This window comes from Aquarana catesbeiana, linkage group LG04 (assembly GCF_042186555.1).
Source record: "Aquarana catesbeiana isolate 2022-GZ linkage group LG04, ASM4218655v1, whole genome shotgun sequence".
Taxonomy (NCBI): Eukaryota; Metazoa; Chordata; class Amphibia; order Anura; family Ranidae; genus Aquarana; species Aquarana catesbeiana.
In genome coordinates, this window is record NC_133327.1 from 222741185 (window position 1) to 222767815 (window position 26631).

Sequence of the window (26631 nt, forward strand, 5' to 3'; positions counted from 1 at the left end):
GGGGCTGTGCTGGTAAACAATCAGCACAGACCCCCCCTGTCAGGAGAGCAGCCGATCGGCTCTCCTCTACTCGCGTCTGTCAGACGCGAGTGAGGAAAAGCCGATCACCGGCTCTTCCTATTTACATCGTGATCAGCCGTGATTGGACACGGCTGATCATGTGGTAAAGAGTCTCTGTCAGAGACTGTTTACCTAGATCGGTGTTGCAGGGTGTCAGACTGACACCCCGCAACAACGATCGCCGCGATGCGCGCCCCCGGGGGCGCGCAGCGGCTCGATGTCCTGATCACGTCATATGACGTCCGTCAGGTATATCAAACCACTTTGCCGCCGTCATTTGGTAATAGGGCGGGCGGCAAGTGGTTAAGTTTAAAAGTGCTATTGTAGGATCAGGATTGATAGGGATTAGGGATTTCAAACAGTGTTGAAATCATAAGAAATACATCTTTCCAGAAATTTTGTGCTACCGGACAATCCCACCAAGTATGAAGATGTGATCCAAGATCACCACAGCCACGAAAACAAGATGGGGAATAATTTGGAGCATATTTCGCAATTCTGACAGGGACCAAATACCACCATGTGAGTACTTTGTAATTTATCTCTAAGGCTGCTACGTTTTGTGAGGATGACTTAAGGAAAACCCAAGATCCATCTCCCACTTAGCCACATATGATGGTGGGTCTGAGTTGGGTTTAGTAATAAGATGAGTGTAAAGAGTTGAAATAAGTCCCTTAGTGTGTGGGTTTACATATATTTTCAAAGCACGTTAATTTATCTAAATTAATTTCCTTGTATATAGGGCATAAAAAAAATTTAATCTGAAGATATCGAAAGAGCTCTGAATTAGGAAGTTTGTGACTTTCACATAAGTCAGGAAAAGTTTTGAATGAAGTGTAGGATGCTAGTTCACAGAGTTGAGTTAAATTAGTGGAGGTCCATGCTTTAAAAGATTTAGGGGAAGACCAAGCAGGATAGAAAAGTGGATTTTTAAGAAATGACAAAAAATATATATATATATATATATGGGGAGATTTTAGTCCATTTAAATTTATCCCAAATGGCTAGTGTATGTTTAGTTATAGGATTATTGAGTTGTTTATGGTCAGAGGAATTAGACCATACACGGTTGGTTATTGAAAGTAGGTCGCAATCTATTGATTCCAGCATAACCCAAAGCGGAATTTCACGTTTTGCGTTATATTTAGGGATATGGGCTAATTGAGCTGCATGGTCATAGGTGGTAAAATTAGGAAACCCTAGTCCCAAGGTAAAGAGTGTGTTTGGGCAGACGGGGTTTCAAGGAGCCCCAAACAAAAGTTAATGCCTTACGTTGCAGTATTCTGTATACTGGAACAGGGATAGGTAAAACTCGAAAAAGATAAAGAATTTTGGGCAGTATAGCCATCTTTATTACGTTAATTTTACCTATCCAAGATAATGGTAGAGAGGACCATTGTGTCAGAAGTTTAGATATTTGACGCACAATTGGAGAATAATTGGCAGTGAAAATGTCAGAAAGATTGGGTGTGAGAGTTATCCCTAGGTAAAGCAGGCATGAAGTGGACCATGAGAAAGGGAGGGATGTTTGCGCTTGTTGTAAAATATGAGGAGGTAAAGATATATTTAAGGCTATAGATTTTTGAGAGTTAAGTGATCAATAAGTGATCTTACTTATAAGATTAGGAGCAGAAATATGAGGGGATGACATAAAGATTAAGATATCATCAGCAAATAGGCAAAGTTTATGTTGGTGACCAGCTAAATCTAGACCTTTGATAGAGGGGTCAGTATGGATTGATTGACCAAGGGGTTCAATAAGTAGGGCAAATAAGAGTGGGGAAGTGGACGTGCCTGATATGTACCCCTACAGATGTCAAATAACTGTCATCAATTTTAAGTTATGACAAAGAGATCATTGCTGTCTGGTTTCTATGGGTTCCTGCACTCTACGCTTTGCCTTTTTAAAAAATCAGTATACAACTTTATTGCAGAACTCCACTTTATCTTTTAATCTGTTGCCCAGCATGTTTAAAAATTTTTATTTTAAATACTGGTGAGGGGACAGAGCCTTCGACAAAGCTTGCGTTAACATCTTAATGTCGTTTAAAGTTGTTTACAATGTTTTTTAATATGAAGCTTTCATTAGAAAAAAATACTTGGTGGTAATTAATTAATTTGGCCAGAATAATAATGTATTCTTCATTTTGAAATGAATTAACGCTCAAGTGCTAAACAGACGTTTAGGTGCGTTTAAGTGTGTCAGCGTTTTTTCTCCCTAAACACTGCTGCTCCTGGACGACACAATGGCAGTGGGGTTTTTTCTGCCTTTAAATGCCCCTGTCTGTAAGGCCTCATACACACTGGATGCTTTTCTAGCTGCTGTTTTTGGCTTCAGGCGTTTTTTTCTGCAGCCAGTAAACTCCCCAGCATGTTATCCTACGTATCCATGCACACATAGGCTTTTATCAGTGTTTTTTGGCAGGGGCATTTTCCAGCTAGAAAAAACCTCCAGAACTAGTGGGTTTCAAGAGGAGTCTTTCAGCTGTAAAAACACTCTAATGCCCCGTACACACGGTCGGATTTTTCCGACGGAAAATGTGTGATAGGACCTTGTTGTCGGAAATTCCGACCGTGTGTGGGCTCCATCACACATTTTCCATCGGATTTTCCGACACACAAAGTTTGAGAGCAGGCTATAAAATTTTCCGACAACAAAATCCGTTGTCGGAAATTCCGATCGTGTGTACACAAATCCGACGGACAAAGTGCCACGCATGCTCAGAATAAATAAAGAGATGAAAGCTATTGGCCACTGCCCCGTTTATAGTCCCGACGTACGTGTTTTACGTCACCGCGTTTAGAACGATCGGATTTTCCAATAACTTTGTGTGACCGTGTGTATGCAAGACAAGTTTGAGCCAACATCCGTCGGAAAAAATCCTAGGATTTTGTTGTCGGAATGTCCGAACAAAGTCCGACCATGTGTATAGGGTATATCTCTGATAAAAGCTTAAAAACACTGAAACACTGATAAACTATTCTATTTTTTTTTTCCAGTGTTTTTGAGTCATAAGTTTTTGTGGGAGTATAGTTTTGCTAAAAAAAAGCTAAAAAACGCAACAGCTGAAAATTGCTACTACAAAAACGCTGCAAAACTCATTCTACAGCTACAGTTTTGTACAGTTAACGCTACTGGCGTTTTTATAATGTCCAGTGTCAATGTTGCCAACCGTCAGTATTTTTACTGGCAGCCAGTAAAAAATGGGTACTTTTCTCCTGCCAGTAAATGCCAGTGATGGGAAATGGTTGCCAGTAAAAAATATGGCTGTGACGCTTGGCCCGGCCAAGACCATTTGAGTGTCTTCTACAGTGTGTTCGGGCAGCGCTGTTAGGGGTCTGGTGGAAGCAGCGCCTGAGCATTTTGTGTGATGTCATGGTGCAAGGGAGCCGAGCCAAGTGGCCGGAACTTTGTGTAAGCAAGGCAAGCTGGGAGCGGAACTGTCAGTGCTGTTTGGACTAGAGTGGACTGAAGAGACCATTTGGCGGGGAGAGAGACTGTCTCTGTGACTCAGGAGGGGGGGGGGAACGTGTTGTGACGGTGAGGTGTCATCATCATCTCTGCTGCTGCACAATGCTGTCAGTGTCACTGTGAGAGTCATTTTCACAAGTGTGTGCCTGCTCATTTTTATTTCTTGTCCTCCTGAGTCCTGTCCCTGAGCTACTTACTAGTAAATCTATTGTATTTACTATCGTATATAAAATAGGAAATTATATTTTTTGCCTTAATATCTACCTTAAATCACATTGCTAATTGCAGATTGTAGTTGTTTGTAGCCTAAATACTAAAATGTGCACTTAAAACTGTAGTTTTGTATCTTTTGGAAATGGCAGTAAAAACTTGGCTGTGGCAGTAAATTTTGGGTGTTGTGTCAGTAAATTTCAATCTGGTAGGTTGGCAACACTGTGGTCTAAGGCTCCTTTCACACAGGAACGGACAGCAGCCAGATCGCTTTACTTGTCCGTTCGCGGCTGTACTAGGGGGCAGTGCGGTGCACGTTTTTTCGGTTTTGAGTAAACTTTATTTTAAGTGTACAAAACATACACACATGCGCTGTGATAAAATGCAGCATCTCTGCATTTTATCGCAACGCGTTGTGGTACAGCCCGGGCTGCATTGCAGTGTGAATGGAACACACTTAAAACTATTTAGTAAATCAATCTCAATGTGCGAATGAGCCCTAAATGTCTATGTGTGCATGGACACATACGCTAACATACAGGGTCGTTTAGAGGCAGAAAAAAAAACCCCACTAGACGCTCATAACAGCAGCATTAAAAACATGAGGCCTAAATGGTTGCGGCAATGCAGGAGATCTCCAGCATTGAGATGCAGGAAAGCATGAAAAAAGGTGAAAATAGTATTTTATAATTAAAAAAAAACAAAAACATGGTAGCAAACTAAATGCCATCCAGTCAGGGTTTACATCTACACTACTTTGACATGCAGGACTGACAAATATTAGCACTGGAACATAGAAGAAGCCATGAACCTCCATGCGTTTTGTGTTTTGTAATTGACCTTGACTTTGTTGGGTCATATAGATTTTTTAAGTAGAGCCATATGTTTATGATGTCATGAGCGGCACAGACGTTCCAAGGGAAAAATGTGTTTGGCACAATGAGACTTTTAGATCTTTCAACATAATAAATGCTTGTGTAAAAAAATGACTTGGTCAAAAATCCAATCATAATATAGCTTGTGCAATATAACATGTGTATATTGTACTGTATTATTTTTCTATGGGTGATGTACAGCAGGGTTCTTAAGATCATACGGTGAACCAGTTTTCTACACTGATTAATTTATGTAAAGATAATTATAGTACAGAACTGCTGAGATTTTTTTTCAAACTGGTTGTTACCATAAGCTGATTTTTTTTGTTTTTGTATCTGGCAGTCAGTGCAGACATACCAAAGAAACATTCCAACCATAAATAATGACCTTGTATAAGTGGCATGTAACTTGGCACATGTTAGTAAAATTCTACTTTTTTTTATAATTTTTTTATAAGGGTCTGTATAGATTCTACAAAGATCCTAGGCAATTTCTACCAAACACATATGCAAAAACTATATTTTGAATATTTTGGGAATCATTGTATATATGAGAATGGGAAGGGGCACAAAGGGTACATATAATGTGGGGTTTTGTTTTTGAAGTAATTTTTTGCACCCTGTTTTGACATTTTGGGAAACTTTTAAAGTGATATTAAAATCAAGTTTAAAATAAACAAAAACAAAACAAACATGTCATACTTATCTGCTCAGTGCAATGGTTTTGCACAGATCAGCCCCGATCCTCCTCTTCTTGGGTCCCCCGCCAGCGCTCCTGGCTCCACCCTCCTGCCAAGTGCCCCCAGAACAAACAGATTGCTATAGGGGCTTCTGAGCCGCTGTTCTGTGTGTCCATTCAAACACAGAGTCGCGGCTCGACGCCGCCACTGTCTCTTCTCATTGGCTCACAGGCTGTAATTAACAGCATCAGGAGCCAATGGCTCACACTGTTGCCTCAGTCAATGAGGAGGGAGAGCCCCCAGAGAACCGAGACTCTCGTGCACATCACTGGATCACGATGTGGCTCAGTTAAGTATTTGGGGGGCTGCTGCACACAGAAGGTTTTTTACCTTCATGCATAGAATGCATAAAGGTAAAAAGCCTTGCACCTTTTGAACCACATTACAGTAATGCAGTTCATAATACTATGAAAAACAAAGCTCCAAAACAATACTATTAAACTGTTGTGGCACTAACCAGTTTGTACAAAGTTGATAGCTTTAGCTTTATTTTTATTTTAAGAAACAGCTTTCCTATAGTTTTTATATCTGTTGTGGCTTCTACTTCAGGCCTTTTACCGCTGGATAAAAAAATCAGGTGTCGCAGACAAAACTAAAATGTCCTTTTTCAGGCTGAAATAAATCAGATTAGGGTACTGCTATAGTTAGACCAAGCTAAATTCAAAAATCAATTACAAATCCACAATATACGATGCCAGAATATGATTTTGCTGACATTGTCCATGAGGAACGTACTGTTCTGCAACTCCACATACTGCGTAGCCTCCCTGACGGTATTCCCGAGTGTGGCTCAGGGTTCAATTTCAGCACCATTAGCGGTAACCCCGAGCCACACTCGGGATTACATCTCAGGATCCTGGTGCAGGTTACTTACCTTGTCCCCAGGATCCTGCGATGTCCCCCCGCACTGTCTGCGGGCTCCGTCCTCTGCCCAAAGCCTCTCTGTGCCAGGCTCTGTTCCCTGCGAGCATTGCGACACGGGGGGCGGGGCCTGGCGGCAAATTAAAAAACATGTAAAAATCATAACACATACAGTACTGTAATCTTACAGATTACAGTACTGTATGAAATCATTTCACTTCTCTTTTGTCCCCAGTGCTTTGGCCCATGCTCTGCATGCAGTTTTATATGATATATACTGTTCTTACTGCCTGGAAACTGGAGATTGTCCATAGCAACAAAAAAGTGTCCCTTTACGTCAAAAGTGGCTTTAGACCACCTAGAAAACAGCAATAGTAAATTAGAACACTTGCAGAATTGAGCGATAGTGAATTGTGGGGAAATTTATTTTATTATTATTATATATTTTTTTTTAATTATTTATATTTATCTATTATATTATAATGTATGATTTTGTGTTTCAAACTTCATCATACCCGGGATATCTACTAGACTCTTGGTGGACAGATTTAAGTGTGTTATTGCTAAGAATGACAGGCCTGCAATATAAAACGCCAAATTTCTATGCAAAATAATTGTACCGCATTAAGACACAAAACTCTGAAATAATCATACCGCCAGGGAGGTTAAATGCATCTCTTAAACATGTATTTCATAGGGTTGGTGTTTTTCCAGTCATATTACAGTGTTTATAAAACATTTTTTCTTCTTTGTTAAATGTCCCCTATGGCAGTTTCTAGCTTCCCATGCCATCTTTTGACAACAGTTTGCCTATTAGGTGCAAAAATGGACATAATTTAACAATGGAATTCACCCCCTATAGACACTGAACCAGATTTACCAAACCTTCAATGTATTGAAGCCATGCAGATTTGCCAATTACTACCTAGAAGTAAACAGAACCATGGGAGAGCAAAGGAAATGTGAACTATATGCTACTGGGAGGCCAAGCTTTGAAGTCAATCTGCCCTGTATGTGCAAAGCACATGTCCACTTTAAAGTTACACTAAACTCTAGTTTAAAAAAATAAATAAAATTATATTCAAGTACAGTATGTATCCTTCACTCAATAAGTAGCAAATGTATTTTTTTGTTTCTGTTTTGCTCTGACTTCCTGTTAGAGGGTTGCTACACTTGTTAATGTAGGAATGTAGCCAACTTCTCTTGTTGCTCCTGAGATGGACTGTGGAGTATGGATTATGGACTTTGGGATTTGTAGTATGCATAGAGCAGGCCACTGACTGAAACTAATGTGCACTACTCATTTTTAACAAATTAAACGGAAGGAGAAACAGAAAGAATTGGTGCTCATGGAGGACCTTACAAGGAGGGAGAATACACAGTAAAAAATAATTTAATGAAAAATGGATTATGGGGTCATTAACCTCACTGGCGGTATGATTATTTCAGATTTTTGATGCTGAAAGTGGTACAATTTTTTTGTGTGGAAATTTGGCATTTTATATTGTAGGCCTGTAATTCTTAGGAATAACTCACTTAAATGTGACCAAACAGACAGACAGTAACGCTCGCAGGGAACGGAGCCCGGCTCCGTGATGAATAGAGCGGAGGACGAGCCGCTCACACTGCGGGGAGACATCGCAGGATCCAGGGGACAAGGTAAGTAAGCTCTTCCTGGACCCTGCAATGCGATCCCGAGTCTGGCTTGGGGTTACCACTTTTGGTTCTGAAATTCCACCCCGAGCCAGACTCGGGAATACCGCCAAGGAGGTTAAGTAGTGGGTGTGTATGGATTACTTTTGAAGAATAGGGATCAGTAAGTTCAGTAATGGCAGCCTCCATGAATCTCTCATGGCAATGGGGTTGATTTACTAAAACCAGAGAGTGCAATATCTGGTGCAGCTGTGCATGGTAGCCAATCAGCTCCTAGCTTCAGCTTGTTCAATTAAGCTTTGACAAGAAAAAACCTGGAAGCTGATTGGTTTCTATTCAGAGCTGCACCAGATTTTGTACTCTCCAGTTTCAGTAAATCAACCCCATAATGTTCCTTTATAGTAGTTACTGTTCTTGCTCATCCATTGAGGGATATAGGAATTCAGAAACAGTCGGATTATATTGCTTCCTACAGGAGGTTAGGACACTGGCAAGCAGAAAATTTGTAATCCCATGTATAAACCCTTCTCCGCCTAGCATGCCCAGTTTTTTTTTTATGTCCTAAGAGTTTGTACACCTTTTCTTCATCTTTGTTCAAAAAGTCTAGCTTTTTTGGTAGCCTTTGTTGCTATGTGGATTTTTTGTTTGTTTTGGCTGCTATTATCTTTTTAACATCTCTTGTGGTTTCTAGATACAATTGACGTACTTCTGAGAGTCAGAACGACTACTATTTGGATATGGTGCACAATATAGGTGTTTTTTCCTCTAACCTTTTTAAAAGTAGAGGGGTGATTTCTAACATATACACCTGATATGAAGCTTTATCAGTGGGATTTTGTGTCCTTTGACTTTTGTTACCAGCAACTTGATCTTAGGGAGTTTGACTAATTTCCAATAACAGGGAAATCAAATGCTGCTGTTTTCTTCTGTAAAATTGGGACTGCTGTAACAACCCACCAGATGTGCCAGGTGTTACCAAGGGATAGAAAGCCACAAGAGCATTACTGCCACAAAGATGGAAATAAACAGTTTCATTTTCATATGCCCTAGTTAGTCTTGATTTTGCTTTCCACCCATTGTAAGACTACAACTCCCAACATTAACTACGCAAGCCAGCTGGGACTTCCATGATCAAGCACAGCTGGTGAGTTTTGTTGCCAAGATCCGCTTTTCTAGGCTTTTCATGGGTGGGCTGCAAAATGTGTAATATTTACATGTTCATGGGCCGTGTCCTACTTGAAATATGATGTAATAAGAGTAGCGTTGCCAGATTTCTGAAGGCAGAAAATGTATCTTAGTGGTTTTGGATCCTCTCATTTACCTAGGTTTGATTTAAACCATAGATTTTATACCAATTAGAAAAACATTGATTGTTAACTTTTTTTCTTGCTTTATTTAACCCTATTTTAAGGATTCTATGTTAATTCTTCATCATATTACTATGTGACCTTATCCTGGTTTGAGATCTAGCATATATATACATTTGTAGCTTTTTACTATTTTAATGGATACAATATAGCTAAAGTGTGGCCATTTAGACTGCTAAAGGGGATCTCCTGGCTCACTTTACTTTTATATCCATGGAACTAAAACACATGTCAATTATTGTCAGAATAAGGGCAGCAGCTCAAAATAAAAGTTAGATTTCTGCAAAACTGTTTTGTTTGAATCCATGAATGTTGACTATAACAGTTAGTAGTCAAGTGAGACTGTGGGTCATCTTCTGGGGAAGTGTCTATGTATATTTTACAAAGGAAATGTTCATATGCGTGGGCCCAATGTAACAACCCTACACTTGACCTTTCCTGGTGAATTGCTGTTTTTATTCGAGAAAAACTGACCCCAGGGATGTCTGTATAATTCTTTTTACATCCCTCACCATTTGCACAAGCATGCACAGTTGCCAAGTAAAAGGGTGTTTTTTTTTTTTGCGTTATTATTATTTCAGTTACTTTTATAACACTGTCAATTTACGCAGCGCTTTACATATATATTATACATTCACATCAGTCCCTACCCTCAAGGAGCTTACAATCTAAGGTCCCTAACTCACATTCATACTAGAGCCAATTTAGACAGGAGCCAATTAACCTACCAGCATGTCTTTGGAGAATGGAAGGAAACCAGAGGAAACCCAACAGGCACAGGGAGAACATGCAAACTCCAGACAGGTGGTGTCCTGGTTGGGATTCAAACCAGAGAACCTTTTTATTGCTAGGCGAAATTGCTAACCACTATACCACTGTGCCGCCCTTGTGTTTGCAAGCTGTGGGCAGCTGGATCTTGCATGAACTGGTGACCAAATCATAATTGTCTCTAGATCTACCTACCTAAATAGTATAGACAAAACTTTTTTTAATCTGGATAGAGTGGTGAGGGTTTATAACCACTTCAATAATGGGCACTTTTACCCCCTTAGCAAAATAAGGGGTCGAATTGCTAGAGTCAAATAGACTGTTCACATTGCTAGAGATTGCACTTTGCCAGAGACTTTCCCCCAGAGCTTAGTGAATGAAGTGAAGATCTGCTGACTTCCATCTTCTATTTGTGTTCAAGGAATTTTTTTTTTTTTTTCTAATTTCCTTGGATGTGATTGGGTATTCTTTGCAAAGCAACAGTTCACTGCATCCACTAAGCTCTGAGAATAATCCCCCTGTAAATTTCAACTTCCCTTTCCAAAGTGAACAGCCTATTTGCCTTTAGTAAATCAACCTCTAAATGTGATTCAGCTATAGTTTAAATCTACTGTAATTCAGCATCTGAGTTTCAGAAATATAATTTTTCTTCGACTGTCGAGAATCACACAATATGCAAAATTTACAGTGAATTGTTCAGGTTGCTTATTTTAAAAAAAATTGCATTGTGTGTTTGTAAATAGTGACATTATCTGCCCAAAAATTTGAATACATAGCTGTCTTTGCGCAGTTTTAGAATGATGCCAGTGCCTGGAGAAAATGAGAAGAATGCACAATAAGAGCAAGTTGGAGACAAGGAGATTTGTGTCTGAATCCTGCCATGATGTGAGAATGCACACAGTCTGCTGCTTCTTTCTCTGCTCTAATGGGAATCCTGATGTTTGCTGAGTGGATGGCTGGACAAACTGTCCAAACAGAGCTGTGTTTGCCAACTGAGAACATATTGCAATCTCTGTGAGGCACACTATCATGCATTGAATGGCTCCTCTTGTGCTCTTTACTCTGACTGGAGAAAGGGAAATACATTTTCTCTTGGTCTAAAAGCTTCCCTGTTAGTTATGTGTGAGAAGTTTAACTTGAGAAAGAAGCTCAGTGAAACGCAACAAAAGTAGGCAGTATGCACAATGCTTTACCAAGTCTAAGCAGGGCCTATCATCTGTCTTTCCTTTAGAAGGACAGTCTCTCTTGTGTGCTCAAGAGCCCTTTCCCTCTTCACTTCTTATCAGGCAAATATATGGATGTCTGGATCTACGCTGTATGCAAGATTGACTCCCTGGATATAATAATTGCACATACTGTAAAAATTGAAAACAGCTCAACAGCTGTCGGACAGGGGGCTGTACATTCGGGTCGAATGTCTGCCCTGTTACTACTATACCGGCTGATTTCAGCCTGTGTACCCGAGTTACTCTTGCACTAATACTAGCAGTTTTTTCATGCCACCCTCTTTGTCCAGTTCGCTTGTGTAGTGTGGGAGCTCTAAACTGTGCCCAGGTTTAAGCATACTATGGCCAGGATCACTTGGAAGAGGTGGTCCCGTGTAAGGTTTTCCTGTGGTCTGGTAGAGTTCAGTACCTCAGCCCAGAGTTGGTCTTGATTACCGCCAGTTTCTCAATATGGCAACTGTCAGTAATTGGATCTGTATCTGCCATAGTAACAGGTTTTAGAAAGTGGCATTAGTAAGAGCTACCTGAATTTGCTGCACGTGTTGGTAATTTTACCATTACTGGTGCAAATGCTTGCCTGAATTAGGCAGGTAGTTCTTAAGAGTGGAATTCTAGTCACATTTTAATGAAGACTAAACCTCCTCCCACCCCCATTCTAAGACTATTCTATCTACCCTGTAAAGGAAAAGATGTCTAAACTAACCTATTAGGAAGCCGCTTCGGTTACATAATCGGGTCCTAGCACCGGATTCAGTGTAGAAGAGGGACAGCCGACAACGGCTGCCCCATAATAAGCCTATGGGTGACGTCATCACCCAGGCTCTGCAGCTGTTGTCGCTGCCTTTCCTCTGCACTGAAGCCGGCCCTGGGATGTGATCATGTGAATGGAACAGCACAGCTTCAGAATAGGTATAGGCATCTTTTCTTTTACAGGGTAGATTTAATAATCTTAGAATGGGGGTGGGAGTAGGTTTAGACTTAGGATTTTATTGGATTCCACTTTAAAGGAACTACCCCCAAAAATCTGTCCTTAGGACTACTTTGAATTAGCAAGAGTATATTATTGTTATTTTCTCATTCATGTAGAAGCATATGCCAAATGACCATAATAGAATAATCTGGATTTTTTTGTAAAATATAAATCACCATTTGGAAAATGTATGCTGAAATTGTAGTTGGTCTGATGGAACAGTAATATATACCTGTATATATAGGATAGTCATTAGTTGCCTCTTATGCTGTGTTCTGCAAATGAGCAGGTTGCAGGGACTTCTTTGATGTCCAGGAGGCTATCGTCTGTTAATTTATTGGTTCTGTAGGCCTCATGGCCAGGGTTCCAGCATGAGATATGACAGTCGGTCTGGCACAATCGATAGCACAGGTGAATGCTGCAATAAACACAATGACATTTAGGAATCAGTGAGGTTGATTGCTACCTGTGGCTGACTGAAGTGGCTGCCAGAGAGGTTACAGAGTTTGCTGCATTGTCCAGAATTGTTGTCTCCAAGAATCTGTCTCATTTGGACAGTAACCTGTCTCACTGAGCATGATAGGAAAAGCCCTTGTTGCACTACAAAGGCCATCATATTCTTTTTCAGATATATTTAGCTTCTATAGAGCTAAATTTATGCTGCATGCTTTCTCCATGTATTTGCCATTGTGAGGGCTCATGCTATTTTGCAGGAAGTAAAGTTCAGCTGTCAAGTTTGAAGCCATAGCAATGCAGTAATATGTTGATACCTGTTTGTGTTTATCAGTGTTATTTCTATAGGAATATTGTCCCAGTGTCTATACATAGAACTGATATCTAAGTTATTTTTGTTGGATTAGAGTGAGGAATGCAAATTGGTAGGCTGTGTAATTTTTTCTTTTTGCTGGCTAGCCTGTAAATGTGTTGGAAAATACATTATGTTTGCTGTGCACACCGTTTAATGTGCACTTTGCTGTAAAGGCTAGTTATAAATTGGAGCAGTCACAATTTTTGTTTAACTTGCTATGATCTGAAGCAAGTGCATCTTACAGCCCCAGTTTCAAAAAAGTTGGGATGCTGTGTAAAATTTACATAAAAACAGAATGCGATGATTTGCCAATCTCCATAACCCAGATTTTATGGACAGTAGAAAGTAGAAAACATATTACATGTTTAAGCTGAGAAAATGTACCATTGAAAAAAAAATTAGGTAATTTTAAAATTGATGGCCCGTCTCAAAAAGGTTTGGACAGGGCAACAAAAATCTGGCAAAGTACAACCCCCTGTTTCAAATAGGTTGGGATAGGGCCATGTTTACCATGGTGTAGCATCTACTCTTCTTTAAACAACACTCTGTAAACGTCTGTAAAATGAGGAGACCAGTTGCTAGAGTTTTGGGAGAAGAATGTTGTCCCATTCTTGCCTAGGCATATGCTGCCCTAAAACCTGGATATATTTCTCAGCATTAATGGTGCGATTCCCAATGTGCAAAATGCCCATTCCATATGCACTAATGCCCTTCCATGCCATCAGAGATGCAGGCTTTTGAACTGAGCGCTGATAACAAGCCAAAAGGTCCCTCTTCTCGTTAGTCCATAGGACACAGCACACATGGTTGCCAAAAAGAATGTCAAATTATGATTCCTCTGACCACAGAACAGTTTTCCACTTTGCAACAGATTTAAATGAGCTTTGGTCAAGAGAAGACGGTGGCGTTTCTGGATCATATTCAGATATGTCTTCTTTGCACAACAGAGCTTTAGCTTGCATTTTTTGATGGTACGGTAGACAATGTTCACAAACAGTGATTTCTGGAAGTATTCCTGAGCCCGTGCAGTGATGTACATCACAAAATCATGCCTGTTTCCATCTGAGGACCCAAAAATCATGGTATCTGCCTCGTCCCTTGCGCACAGAGATTTCTCCAGATTCTTTGAATCTTTTAATGATATTGTGAACTGTAGATGATGATACATTTAAAGTCTTTGCAAGATTACGTAAGGCACATTGTTATGAACTTGTCGACAAGTTTTAGAGGCAGCTTTTCACAAATTGGTAAACTTCTGCCCATCTTTACTTCTCTAACTCTCTATGATTCTCTTTTCATACCCATTAATGTTATTGAAATGTTGCTAATAAAGCTACTCTCTCTTATTGGTACCACTTGTTGCCCTGTCTCAACTTTTTGAGACATGTTGCTGCCATCAATTTCAAATCTATTTTATTTTTTTCTTATAATGGCACCTTTTCCCAATTGAAACATTTGATATGTTTTCTATTTTTTTTTTTTGTGAATAAAATATGGGTTCATGAGATTTGCAAATCATTGCATTCTGTTTTTATGTAGATTTTAGACAGCGTCCAAACTTTTTTGGAATTGGGGTTGTACTCTGGGCACATCAGATCGGAGGCCTCCTCACTGGATGTCCCTGCCTTTCGCCTTCTACCCAGAGTGTTACTTCTGTTGGATGCTCCATAGTGTAAGGTGAGATCCAAAGGGGATAGTGAGGCCCAGCTATAATGGTATCAACATGTGGCTTAGTTTTAGACCTTGCGTGCTGTTGAAATCCAAGACAACTGTAAAAAAATGAGTGCCTATATAAATGAGATCATTTTCTCCTTTTTCAAATTTTTGATATTGATCTGCTGGGTTGTCGCTGGCTTTTTGTTTAAAGTTTGCATCACTGTTAACATTTAGCTTGATTAGTCCATTTCCATTCGTTATAGAGATGTAGAGAACTCTGTTATATTCAGTGGGCAAGCTGTTCATTGGAGATGATTAGTACATCCATTCACAGACAAATATATTTGACAACATCACATGTGAACGAAGAAAGGCAGGCAAATTTTGCCTGTATTTACTGAGTGTCCGTTCACACAGAAATGCAATGTGGGAAGCCAGCGTTCCATGTGCAATTTCCACGCCGCATTCCAAATGCACTGGGTGTATGATCTGCTGCAGGTATTAATAGATTCCTATTGAAACCCCAAAAGCAGATTGCAAATGCAGTGCAAATTTGCCTGCACTTGATTGCATGGTATCATAGTGCCATGCAATCCGGTTGCAGGGAGTTTTTAAAAGTAGTGCATACACTACTTTTGGTGCGATCCGATGCAATACATTTGAATGGGCTAAAAATCGCATCACACTGAATCCTGAATGTAAATCAAATACCACGTGGTAGTCTTGATTAGCCCCTGTTCACTGGTTTTGATCAACCGACATCCTAAATCGTGAAATTATTCAGCCAGAACCTTCTCTATTTTTTGTATTGAACTCACTTCAACTCACTTCAGTTGCTACAGGGGGGAACTACAGGGGATTGGTTCCAGTAAATGCTGCTGCCCCTCCTGTCTAGGTTCCCTTTCCTCCTGCTGTCTGGGCCCCCCTGTGTGCTCCCCTGGTCACTCCACTCCCCTTCTCTTCCTTCCTCCTTCAGTTCCTTAATAACTGAAGCACCGTATACTCTGTTTACTATGCTTCAGTTTGTGAATGAACAGTGAGACTGTGTGCAGAGCTCTTCCTGTTTATTCATTCTGTGCAACTGAGGCTGTAGAGACAGACTTTAAAGACACAGTCCTTAATTTCCTTTCTCTGTCTCTTCAAAGCCAACAGGGCTGTTAAAAAAATGTAAAATATATATTAAAAAATAAAATTGTAAAAAAAAAAATAAACACTAACATAAAAAAATAAAAAATTACTAATTCCACCTGCTGCTTTACTGACACCATCCACTGCTCAACTGACACCATCCTCTGCCTTAATGACACCATCCTCTGCCTTATTGACAAGGTCCACTGTTCTACTGATTGACACTGTCCACTGCTTCACTGCCCTAATGACACCAACCGTTGCCCTACTGACACCGTCCACTGCCCTACTGCCACCCTCCACTGCCCTACTGACATCACCCTCTACCCTACGGAGACTTCCACTGCCCTACTGACACCATCCTCTGCCTTATGGAGACTTCCACTGCCCTACTGACACCATCCACTGCTCTACTGACAGTGTCTGCACACTGTGGACACAGTGATATTTCTTTTATTTGATTTTTTTACATTTTCCTTACTATTTAGTTAGGTCTTTCTAGTTCAAGTGGTTCTAAAGGGTCAAGGTTTTTTACCTTCATGTATTCTAAAAACCCTTCTCTGTGCAGCAGCCACCCAATACTCACCTAAGCCCCATCAACATCCACCGATGTGCACAACAGCCTCAGCTCTCTGGGGGACTTTTCCTCCTTGTTGGCTGAGACAGCAGCGGGAGCCAATGAGAGCTGAGGCTTTTGTGCACATCGGTGGATTGTAATGGGGCTTAGGTGAGTATTTGGGGGCTGCTACATAGAGAAGATGAGCCAATGGTGAGCCAGTGGGGACAGAGAGGGGGCTGGGTTAAGCCACGGCTCTGTGTGTGAATGGACACACAGTGCAGCTGCTTGGGAGCAAGCCTGCCCGGGTGCCCACAGAGCAAGCTGCTTAGTCTGGGGGCATTTGGCAGGTGGGAGGGGCCAGTAGCACCGGCAGGGCACCCGAGAAGAGGGGGATCGGGCTGCTCTGTGCAAAACCGCTGCACAGAGCAGGTAAGTATGACATGTTTGTTATTAAAAAAAAACAAATAGCCTTTAATATGACTTTCATTTCTTAAAACAATAAAAGGGGGCTCCACAACCTTGTGGTCTTTGCTCTCTTTCATGTTGTTCAGGTAGATCTCCATCGCTCAAAAGCTCAAAGGTTGCCTAACCCTGCTTTTAAACATTTAGAATTTACAAGAAGGCTTTAAAGCTCTGTAAAAATCATGGCATAGGACTTGTTCATCCATGCAACGTATTTCTTGCTTAGTAAGAAATGGCATTGACAATGGCATTGGCTAATCAGTCTTAAATACTTTTCTCAGTGTATGAATTGTATATGCTTCTCAACTGTCTGGAATATTTGCATCAGTGTGGTTTTCTTAGAGAATTTTATAGACAGCATAAGGCCTCATTCACACAGGCACTGACTAACCTGGGTTTATATGCGTTTATAGAGGACATTTCTAAAAACCTATAGAGTAAATGCATGGAATGATTTTTCAATGGTGTCAGTGCCGGTTCACACTCCTGCGCTGTGAATTTGTTCCGTTTTTTTTGTCCTGTGTGAGGTGCGATTTTACCGCAAATTTAACGCGATTTTACCGCGAATTTCAGGAGTTGGTCATAGCTGCGATTGATGTTCTAGCCAATGGAATCATAATGTAAAAAAAAAAAAGGTGTTAACTTCCTGTGTACTTCCTGGTTTTTGTGGAGAGTAGTGTGGTGGAATTCACACATATGTGAACCATCAATGCGATTCCAGAATGATTTACATTGATGTCTATGGAGTCTAAATGCGCAACGCAACGCTGTAAACTCACACAAGACCCTTTTTTTTTATCGCATCGCATTCGTAGAGGAATCACAACGCATGTATGTGAACGATGGTCATTGAAAAGAATGATTTTATGGATGACATGCGAATTTAGAATGTTTTTGACCCATCACATTCGTTATGAACTCGCATCAGTGTGAACCGGCACTAAGTCATACTGATTGTTTGTCTGTGTTGTGGTACAGTCAGTTTAGAAAGTTGAATTCTGTGTGTCCAGGATCCAATTAGATACTATTTGCGGTTAAACATACTTAATTGTGATTAAACGTAGCTAAACCTGCTTTAAAGCAAGAACATCTAAACTCAGGAAGAAGTGATCTGGGAAGCATAAAAGTCATTTATACTTCCAAGATGATTTCTCCTGCACTTACAAAGGCTAATCACAGGAGTGCCAGTGTGAATGAGGCCTAAGGTCTATTGCAACTGCGGTTTCTAGCCCTTGTGTGTGCAATCCCAGTGCTTTTTGCACCTGGAGGCATAGGTGCAATGTCAAGTCAAAGTCTGTGACAGACTGAAATATACTGTGGCCGGATGGGCTAAACGCTGTACAGAGTGGTACTTGCGTTTACGGCCTCATGGGTTCAGGCACGAATGCTCGTAATGGAGAACAGCTGCCCTCCAGACATTCATCCCTGAATGCATTGTATCCTTAATGCTAGTGCCACTTATTGGAGCATTCAGCCCTGTTCTGCTGCAGCATATTTCAGGCTGGTATAGACTTTGACAGGCTGTAAGCAATGGGGCTGGGCGCTGCACTTTCGAGGGCACATTGTGCAAACGGCCTAAGTCTCTACAGTGTCTTTGTGTACTTATTTTAGCTGAAATAAAGATGAATGTTGCTTTTATAACATCACATTTTATATCCCATGTTTGTGTTAAAGCGTTTATATATAATCTTAATGCTTTTTTTTTCCCCCTTAGGTCCTGCAGAAGTTCCAATGATGTCTCCAAATGGGTCCATCCCTCCAATACATGTGCCTCCTGGTTACATCTCACAGGTACAAACACCCACCAATAGTAATAATGTCAAACTTCATTAGACATTGCACTGAAGTGGTTCTTGGCATTGGAATCCAGTACTGTAATTTATTAGCATATGTTGTCTTTAAAGATAAACTCTAGACCAGACATCACTAAATGGTAGACTGGACTGGCAGTGGCCCCGCCATTTAGGAGCTGGCTCTTCTGCTCAGCCACCGTCACTATCCTCATTGAGCTGACATCAGAGTCAGGACAGCTCCGGATGGACGGCTGGAGGCGCATCAGTTTAGAGCTGACATCTGAGACAGGACAGCTCCAGAGGGAGGGCGGGAGCTGGCAAGTTAACTTTTCAAGTTAACCAGCAGGTGATTGGTTTGTAGCAACCAGTCACAAGCTGGTTATCAGGAAAAGTTGTGCAGCTCCTGCCCTCCATTTGGAACTGTCCTACTTCCGATGTCAGCTCTTGACTGATGTGCCCTCTGCCTGATGTGCCCTCCAGATCACCTCCAAAGGGGTAATCTGGATGTAACTGATGTGAAGGGGGGCTGTGATGTAAAGGGGGGGGGGGGGGTTGTGATGTGCAGGGGGAACAGAGAACACTGTTATAATAACGGATTGTGATGTGAAGGATCTGAGGCTAGGTTTACATCATTGCTACCTGTGTTCTGCATGTAGGCAGCCTATTCATCTCAATGGGCTTTCTTACATGCAGGAACCCAGAAAAAGAAGTCCTGGACCCTTTTTTTAAATTGCGCTCACAAAAACGTGTGCTGTTTGCCGATGCTCCGAGTTGCCATTAAGAATCAAACATACGATTCGGACCTGTGCTGGAAGATAATTATTGACTGGACCTCCGGGAATTTTAATTTAATAACCCCGCTCTAGACCAGCAGCTAAATATACAAGTGAATTGCATTTTGTTCAGTAAGTCCTGAGATTTAGCCCAGGCAGACATAGCCCAGGCAGACAGCACAGCCAGAATGGCAACCTCACTTTCATGCAGCAATGTAGCTTGGTCACTCCATTCCCACTCCCCATTATTAGACAGAGGCTGAAGTATCTGTCTCTTCTCTCTTTTTGTCAGCATGTCCTTGGTCAGGATATGTGCATGTAGCAGAGTCTGACTGGTTTAGATTAATGACCCTCTTTCTCCCTGCATGAGTGCTAAGTAAGGATTTCAGAACAGATCTCAATCTTCAATCTGCAAATAAGGCTGAAGGATCCAAAGTACTGTGTGCCCTTGTCTGTACTGGAATAAGATTGCTAAAGCAAGGGCAAGCAGATACATACTCACTGTCATTATCGGGTGGAGTATCTGCTGGTCTATGGCCATCTGATGGTTACATGTGATGACTGGATGGTACGCTTGTTGGCCATGACTATGTTTCCCATTATCAGCCTGACATTGCTGTGGGTGACTAGGTGTTTGTGAGAAACACGAAACAACACCTCCTCTGCAGGTGGGAAGTTAGAACACAGTAACAGAGAAATCTATTATCGCTGTTTCAGACTGTATTGGATCTGACAGAACAAGTGTCAGTATGTAATTCCTATTCTGTTATGTTGACATCTTAAAGCATACTTTAATATTTTCAGTAAAATTAGGTCAACATTTAGGTCAGTAAAATATTTTTACTTCCTTCAGACAAAATACCTAACTTGCATACCAGGGCCATTACTGTCTGTAGACATAGTAACTAATAGTGGTCTTTTTTCATTTTAAAAGGAAAACTATATATGGTATAGCCCTATATAATATATATTAAAACTTTATGTTCAAACTAAAACATTACATAAATGGCTAACAATCAGGGATTTATTCATAAAAAATGTGCATAGCAATTCACCCATTAAAAAAACTTGTACGTTCGCACATGTATCAGGCGAGAGATTCTTTTTGATTGCTTGCCTGCAGCTAGTCATGGTTATTACATCTTGCTCATCTTTACTGAATAAATGTTTATTTTTCTTTGTGTGAATGTCCTGATTATTTTTCTTCTATAGGTTATAGAAGACAGCACAGGAGTTCGACGTGTAGTGGTTACACCACAATCCCCAGACTGTTACCCTCCCAGCTATCCATCCGCTATCTCTCCATCTCATCATTTACCTCCATATCTTGCACATCATCCGCATTTCCTACACAATTCACATACTCCATTTTATCCACCAGTCACGGGGCATGGGGATATACCTCCCCAATTCTATCCACATCATCTTCCCCACACAATCTATGGAGAGCAAGGTAAATGGCTTCATTTTAAATTTTATTCTGTCATGAAAATATGTCTAGAACAATTTTCTATTAACAAAAGTGGCCAAAGGGTGGAAATTTTCATTTGGCAGATTTAAAAAAAATAAAAATAATAATACCTAAACTTTATAACTTTTTAAGTTGACCTTTAAAAGCTTTACAAGTCTGTATGAATGCATTTCTGATGAGTCAATATACCTCATTAAAATTTTTTTTTTGTTTTTTTTCCTGCTGCATGTAGTGATTTCTCAGGCTGGGTTCACACTTATGCGAATTAGATGTGGATTTCCCTACATCCAATTTGCATAACAGGAGAGTGTGACCGGCTGTTTATGGAGCTGGTTCACACATCTCCGGGGTAACTGCGAAGCACACTGCAGAAGGGTCCTGTGCGTCTTTGGCTCGGTTTCAGGTTCCAATTCAGGCAAATGTTCGGACCTAATTCGGACCTGAAACGGTGAACAGGGGCGCACCAGACCCCCTGCTGTGCCCCGCGGCCACACATAATGTGAACCCAGCCTTAAAGTGGTTCTAAAGATAAAACACTTTTTACCTTAATGCATTCCCTACCTTACAGTAAAAATGTTTTACAACTTGCTGTGCTCCCCCAACCTCCATGCTGTGCACAGCTGCATCTCTTCTCTTTCTCCCTTTACTGACAAAGCCATTGGCTCCTGCTGCTGTCAATCAAATGCTATGATGCAGGAGTGGGGGTGGGTGGGGCCGAGCCATGCTTTGTGTCTATGGATGCACAAACCCCGGCTTGTGATTGAGCCTACATGCCTATCGCTATAGCAATAGGTTTGCTATGGGGGCAGACAGAGAAGAGGAGGAAAAGACAGCGCCAGCGTGGGACCACAGAAGAGGAGGTTTGGAGCATGTCTCTCAAATACCATAAGTAAGTATAACATGTTTATTATTTTAATTTAAAAAAATGACATTAGAAACGCTTTAAATCACTGTAATCTGTAATGCCATCAGACCATTTCCAAGTCATTCATGATTTGTCATAGGTGATGGAAGGAACATTATTACTTCCTGTACGCGCTAGCCTGTCTTACAGACTACTGCTGCTATTTGCAGCCTGTATGCAGGATATTGGGGGTCAGTGTACCGAGTGTGAACAGATGTGACAGGAGCAGAGAACTCAGCTGTCATTGCTGTAGCATCTGTATACACAGCATTGATCTGGGCAGCTAAGACTAAGTTAGTCCACTGATTTCCTGGAAACCACTAGCACATTTGCAGCAAATAAGAAACTGGCAACTGCAAAAGCTGTTCAATGGAGCATAGCATAAAAAGATAGATATAGGGTAAGAGAGGCAGGACAATACAAGCAGCAAGTCCAAGGGACTTGCCAAAAACTGATGACAATCAACTTTAAATTGCAAATAAATAAAACATTCACAAATCAGTAATAAAGAGTTGACTAGAAATCAATGAGAAGATTTAAATGGATCCAAGATACCTCCTTAAGGTCCTGCCAAATCAGCCGCTCACATAGCCTTTGCATGTAATCACACTGGAAGAAATACCATTAAAGGTCGAGATCACTTCTAGTTCATTCACATATTTAGCCAAGCCTTGATAAAGAGGGTGTTTTGGGACCCCCAAAACACATTGGATGATCTTTGGATTGTCCCTCTGACTTTTATTGGAATAAAGTTGTATCTGGACCTCTTACCAGTAGTGTGGCACTCCAATTTCCATTTTTCTCACCTAGATAATTAAAACAGCCATAAACAATCGTTCCAGGTCCAGCCTTACCTTCCACATCTGTACCGGCCGCAATAACGCTTTCAATTAAAAAAACAAAAGAAATCAGGAAGAGTTCTACATTATACTTGGGGGTTGATTTACTAAAGGCAAATAGACTGTGCACTTTGCAAAGTGCAGTTGCACTCTGCAAGGCCAATTGCTCCAGAGTTTAGTAAATGAGGTAAAGCTTCGATTTGCAAAGAGTACCCAATCATGTGCAAGGAAAAAAAAAAAAAAAGCTTTTTTGCTTGCACGTGATTGGATGATGGAAGTAAGCAGAGCTTCTGCTCATTTACTAAGCTTTGAAGCGACTGCTCTTATAGAGTGCAACTGCACTTTGCAAAGTTCACAGTCTATTTGACTTTAGTAAATCACCCCCTATGTGTCTTCTTTGTTGCACTTGTTGTTTGTTATCCACATGTGATATAACTTTTCTTTTCCTTGTATTCAGAAATCATACCACTCTTTGGAATGTCCAGTTATATCACACGAGAAGACCAGTACTGCAAGCCTCAACATAAAAAGCTCAAACAGATTGACAGACAAAACCGTTTGAACAGCCCTCCATCTACATTGTACAAAAACCATATAGGGAACTGTACGACTGTATACAATGGCAATGGCAAAGCTCACAATGGAGCCAGTTGCGGAAGTGTAAACAGTGTCACAGGACTTAAAAAAACTGACCGCAGAGCAAGAAGCAGTCCAAAGTCAAATGAGCAAGAAACACAACAAGGTTTGTATGGTTATCTCATTTACTCCTTTCATTTAGAAAAATACTTTGCTTCACAACTTTTAGTTAGAAGGCATACACTTTTATTTAACAGTACACATGACAATACATGAAAGCAGTAACCTTAGCAAACTATCAGGCGTCTTATTTTGTTACTGCAGTATATTGAAATATGACTTGGTGATTTGGATTATTGCACATACTACATCAGTGTTGCTTTTTTGCATTGAACACAGGAGCCACATCTACAACATATTTCTGTCCATACGCATGCATTACAGAAACGCTGTCTGCAGCTATATGCACATTAAGTCCAGCACTTTTACGCTTACAAGCAAAGGGGCATATTTTTCAAAATGTTAAATTTTAAATGGGAATGCAAGTGTAAGTGCCGACATTTATGTGTGTGTAGCCGAATACAGTGTTTTGCGTGTCTGTGGGCAAAAATGCACTGCAGTTGTGGTTTAGCCTTTATAACTCCAGACTTGTCTAAAAAAGGTCAGATGAGTTGATTAGCTGTTGTTAAACTGAATGACATTGAATGCACTGGCCAATACACCTTTGAATCTAATGCAATGTTTGTTGTGTTGCCTATGTACTAATGCTTAGTATGCTTAAAGTATAACTAAAGGCAAAACTTTTTTTTTTTTTTAGTTTTGGATAGAGTGGAGAGGGATTAGAATGTTTGTCAGTTTTTATAGCTATCTGTGCCCCCATTAAAGAGATTCACCCTCTCTATTTGTCCTCTTTACCATTATCATTAAAAGGGAAATCTTCCAATGGGGACGCTAGGGGGTTGATTTACAAAACTGGAGAGTGCAAAATCTGGTGCAGCTGTGCATGATAGCCAATCAGCTTCTAATTTCAGCTTGTTCAATTGGGCTTTGACAATATAACCTGGAAGCTGATTGGTTTCTATGCATAACTACACCAGAATTTACACTCTCCAGTTTTAGTAAATCAACCCCTAGTTCTAGTGATCTGGGGGTCCCCAAGGAATTCCCCTTTTGCAGAGATTTCCTCCCACTGCCTGTTTGGCTTTGGGACACAGATGTCGAAAAAAAAAATGGGGTTATAACCCTCCCTTACTCTATCCAAAATGAAGTTTTGCCTATAGTTCTACTTTAAGCCCAGGTTCACACTATAGCGATCTCAGACATCGCATGTGATTCGCACAGGCATCGCAGGTGCCGATCACATGTGATGTCTGTGCGATGTGAGTTTAGCCTACAGTTGTATGACTGAACTCGCATTGGATTCGCAGAATAAAAGGTGCAGGGACTTTTTTTTCCCTGCACTGGAATCGGATCGCATGGGTGCTCTCACCCATGGAATCCAATTCCTGTCCGAATTCACAGTTCGCACTGCAATCTGTGAACCAAGCTGCTTGCGGAAGAGATGCGATGCAGGAACCAGCGCCGGAATCGCGCTGGTTTCCACATCGCTACAGTGTAAACCTAGGCTAAAGGATCCTTGGTCTTCTGAAATCGGTAAGGCCTCATGCACACTGTTATGCCCCGTACACACGGTCGGACTTTGTTCGGACATTCCGACAACAAAATCCTAGGATTTTTTCCGACGGATGTTGGCTCAAGCTTGTCTTGCATACACACGGTCACACAAAGTTGACGGAAAATCCGATCGTTCTAAACGCGGTGACGTAAAACACGTACGTCGGGACTATAAACAGGGCAGTGGCCAATAGCTTTCATCTCTTTATTTATTTTGAGCATGCGTGGCACTTTGTCTGTCGGATTTGTGTACACACGATCGGAATTTCCGAGAACGGATTTTGTTGTCGGAAAATTTTATATCCTGCTCTCAAACTTTGTGTGTCGGAAAATCCGATGGAAAATGTGTGATGGAGCCTACACACGGTCGGAATTTCTGACAACAAGGTCCTATCACACATTTTTCGTCGGAAAATCCGACCGTGTGTACAGGGCATTACAGATGCAATTAGGGTATCATTAACAATTAATGGCACAGAGCAGGTTTAGGTGCATTTGCATCCATTCAGCTATGTTCGACTTTGCAAAACCAACACTAAATGCACTGTGAATGCTAATTTTTTGTGATTTGTTCATGCATCTAACTAACGGTTGAGCTTGTAAAAGCTTCTGAACGTCTAGTATACAAATGTACATAGATGCCTGTAGGATATGTTTGGGAATGTTCACTTTGTGGACCTGAACAGTCAGTTTCTGACACTAGTATGCATGAGGCCAAAGGAACCTTCCCATTAACAATGCAAATATTGAGAAACATATACTATATACACTTTATGTATGAGTGATTTTTGTAGGGTACTAGCATTATCAAGACTTTGTATAGGCTGTATGCTTTACAGCTCAAGGAATACTTACAAAATCAATTTCTCAAGCCATCTCTCACTACAGTTTAGATGTTGGTACTGATGTCCATAGCTGGACAGACAGGGGGGGATTTACTAATACTAGGGCACTCAGAATCGTCTAACTTCAGCTTGTTCAATTAAGCTTTGCTTTAATTTAGTAGCCCACAGTAGGAAAATGACAGCTGAAATTTGATTGACTGCTCTGGGCAACACTTTCAAAGCTTACAGAGGTATGACACGTGAGTCTCCAACATTATTTTTATAGGCAGTCTGTGCCCTGAAGCACTGAATTACTCCTACATTATTTCTGGCCTTGTGTATACATTTGTTTACCTATCCATAATGGCAGTTTTTTTTTTTGTGTAGGTGTGGTGCCTGTACATACATGCAAATTATTTTAATTCCCTTTAAATCCAACCTGTACGTTAGTTCTAGTCTGATCATCTCTTGCCGGCGTTTCTTGGCAAGCACCTGAATGTGCATGTTGTTGCATGCAAAAATACATTCTTAAACTTGACTTACTAGAAAAAGGAAATATAAAAATATGTATGTATCACAAAAAATGTAGAATGAAACCATTGTTTGCTCTATATCTGTTTAAAAAATGGTGAGATGCACTTGTAGTCGGTATAAAATAGCCAGGCTGAGTAGATTGTGTTGTTCCATCAGCCTGTTTACAGTTTCTTCTGTAGATGGTACAGAGCCAGAATAATTTAGAAAGATTATAACTTTGTCTTTGGTGTAAGTGACTGTACAGGAAGGGAATGGACTCTTTGACCTGGTATTCATGCCCTGGAAAAAATGTACATAGCATTCTTTTTCCTGCGTAATAGTGTAATAATTGTGCTAAAAATATAGAACATTTTTTTGTGTATACCGGAAAAAGAGAGGGAGGGAAAATGCCTATTTGAGGGCTCTTTCTTTCCCAAATGCTTACTTTG

The 26631-nt window shown here is 40.7% G+C and overlaps 1 protein-coding gene across 2 annotated transcripts in view; it reads left to right on the forward strand.

Annotated features, from left to right (window-relative positions):
- The window catches only part of FNDC3B (fibronectin type III domain containing 3B), a 471921-nt gene that overhangs the window by 216967 nt on the left and 228323 nt on the right, over window positions 1–26631 (forward strand). For both annotated transcript variants that reach the window (XM_073626229.1, XM_073626230.1), the window contains 3 exons: window positions 18530–18606; window positions 20594–20834; window positions 23053–23337. In XM_073626229.1, coding sequence (XP_073482330.1) covers window positions 18530–18606; window positions 20594–20834; window positions 23053–23337 — 603 coding nt within the window. The remainder of the gene's footprint in view (window positions 1–18529; window positions 18607–20593; window positions 20835–23052; window positions 23338–26631) is intronic.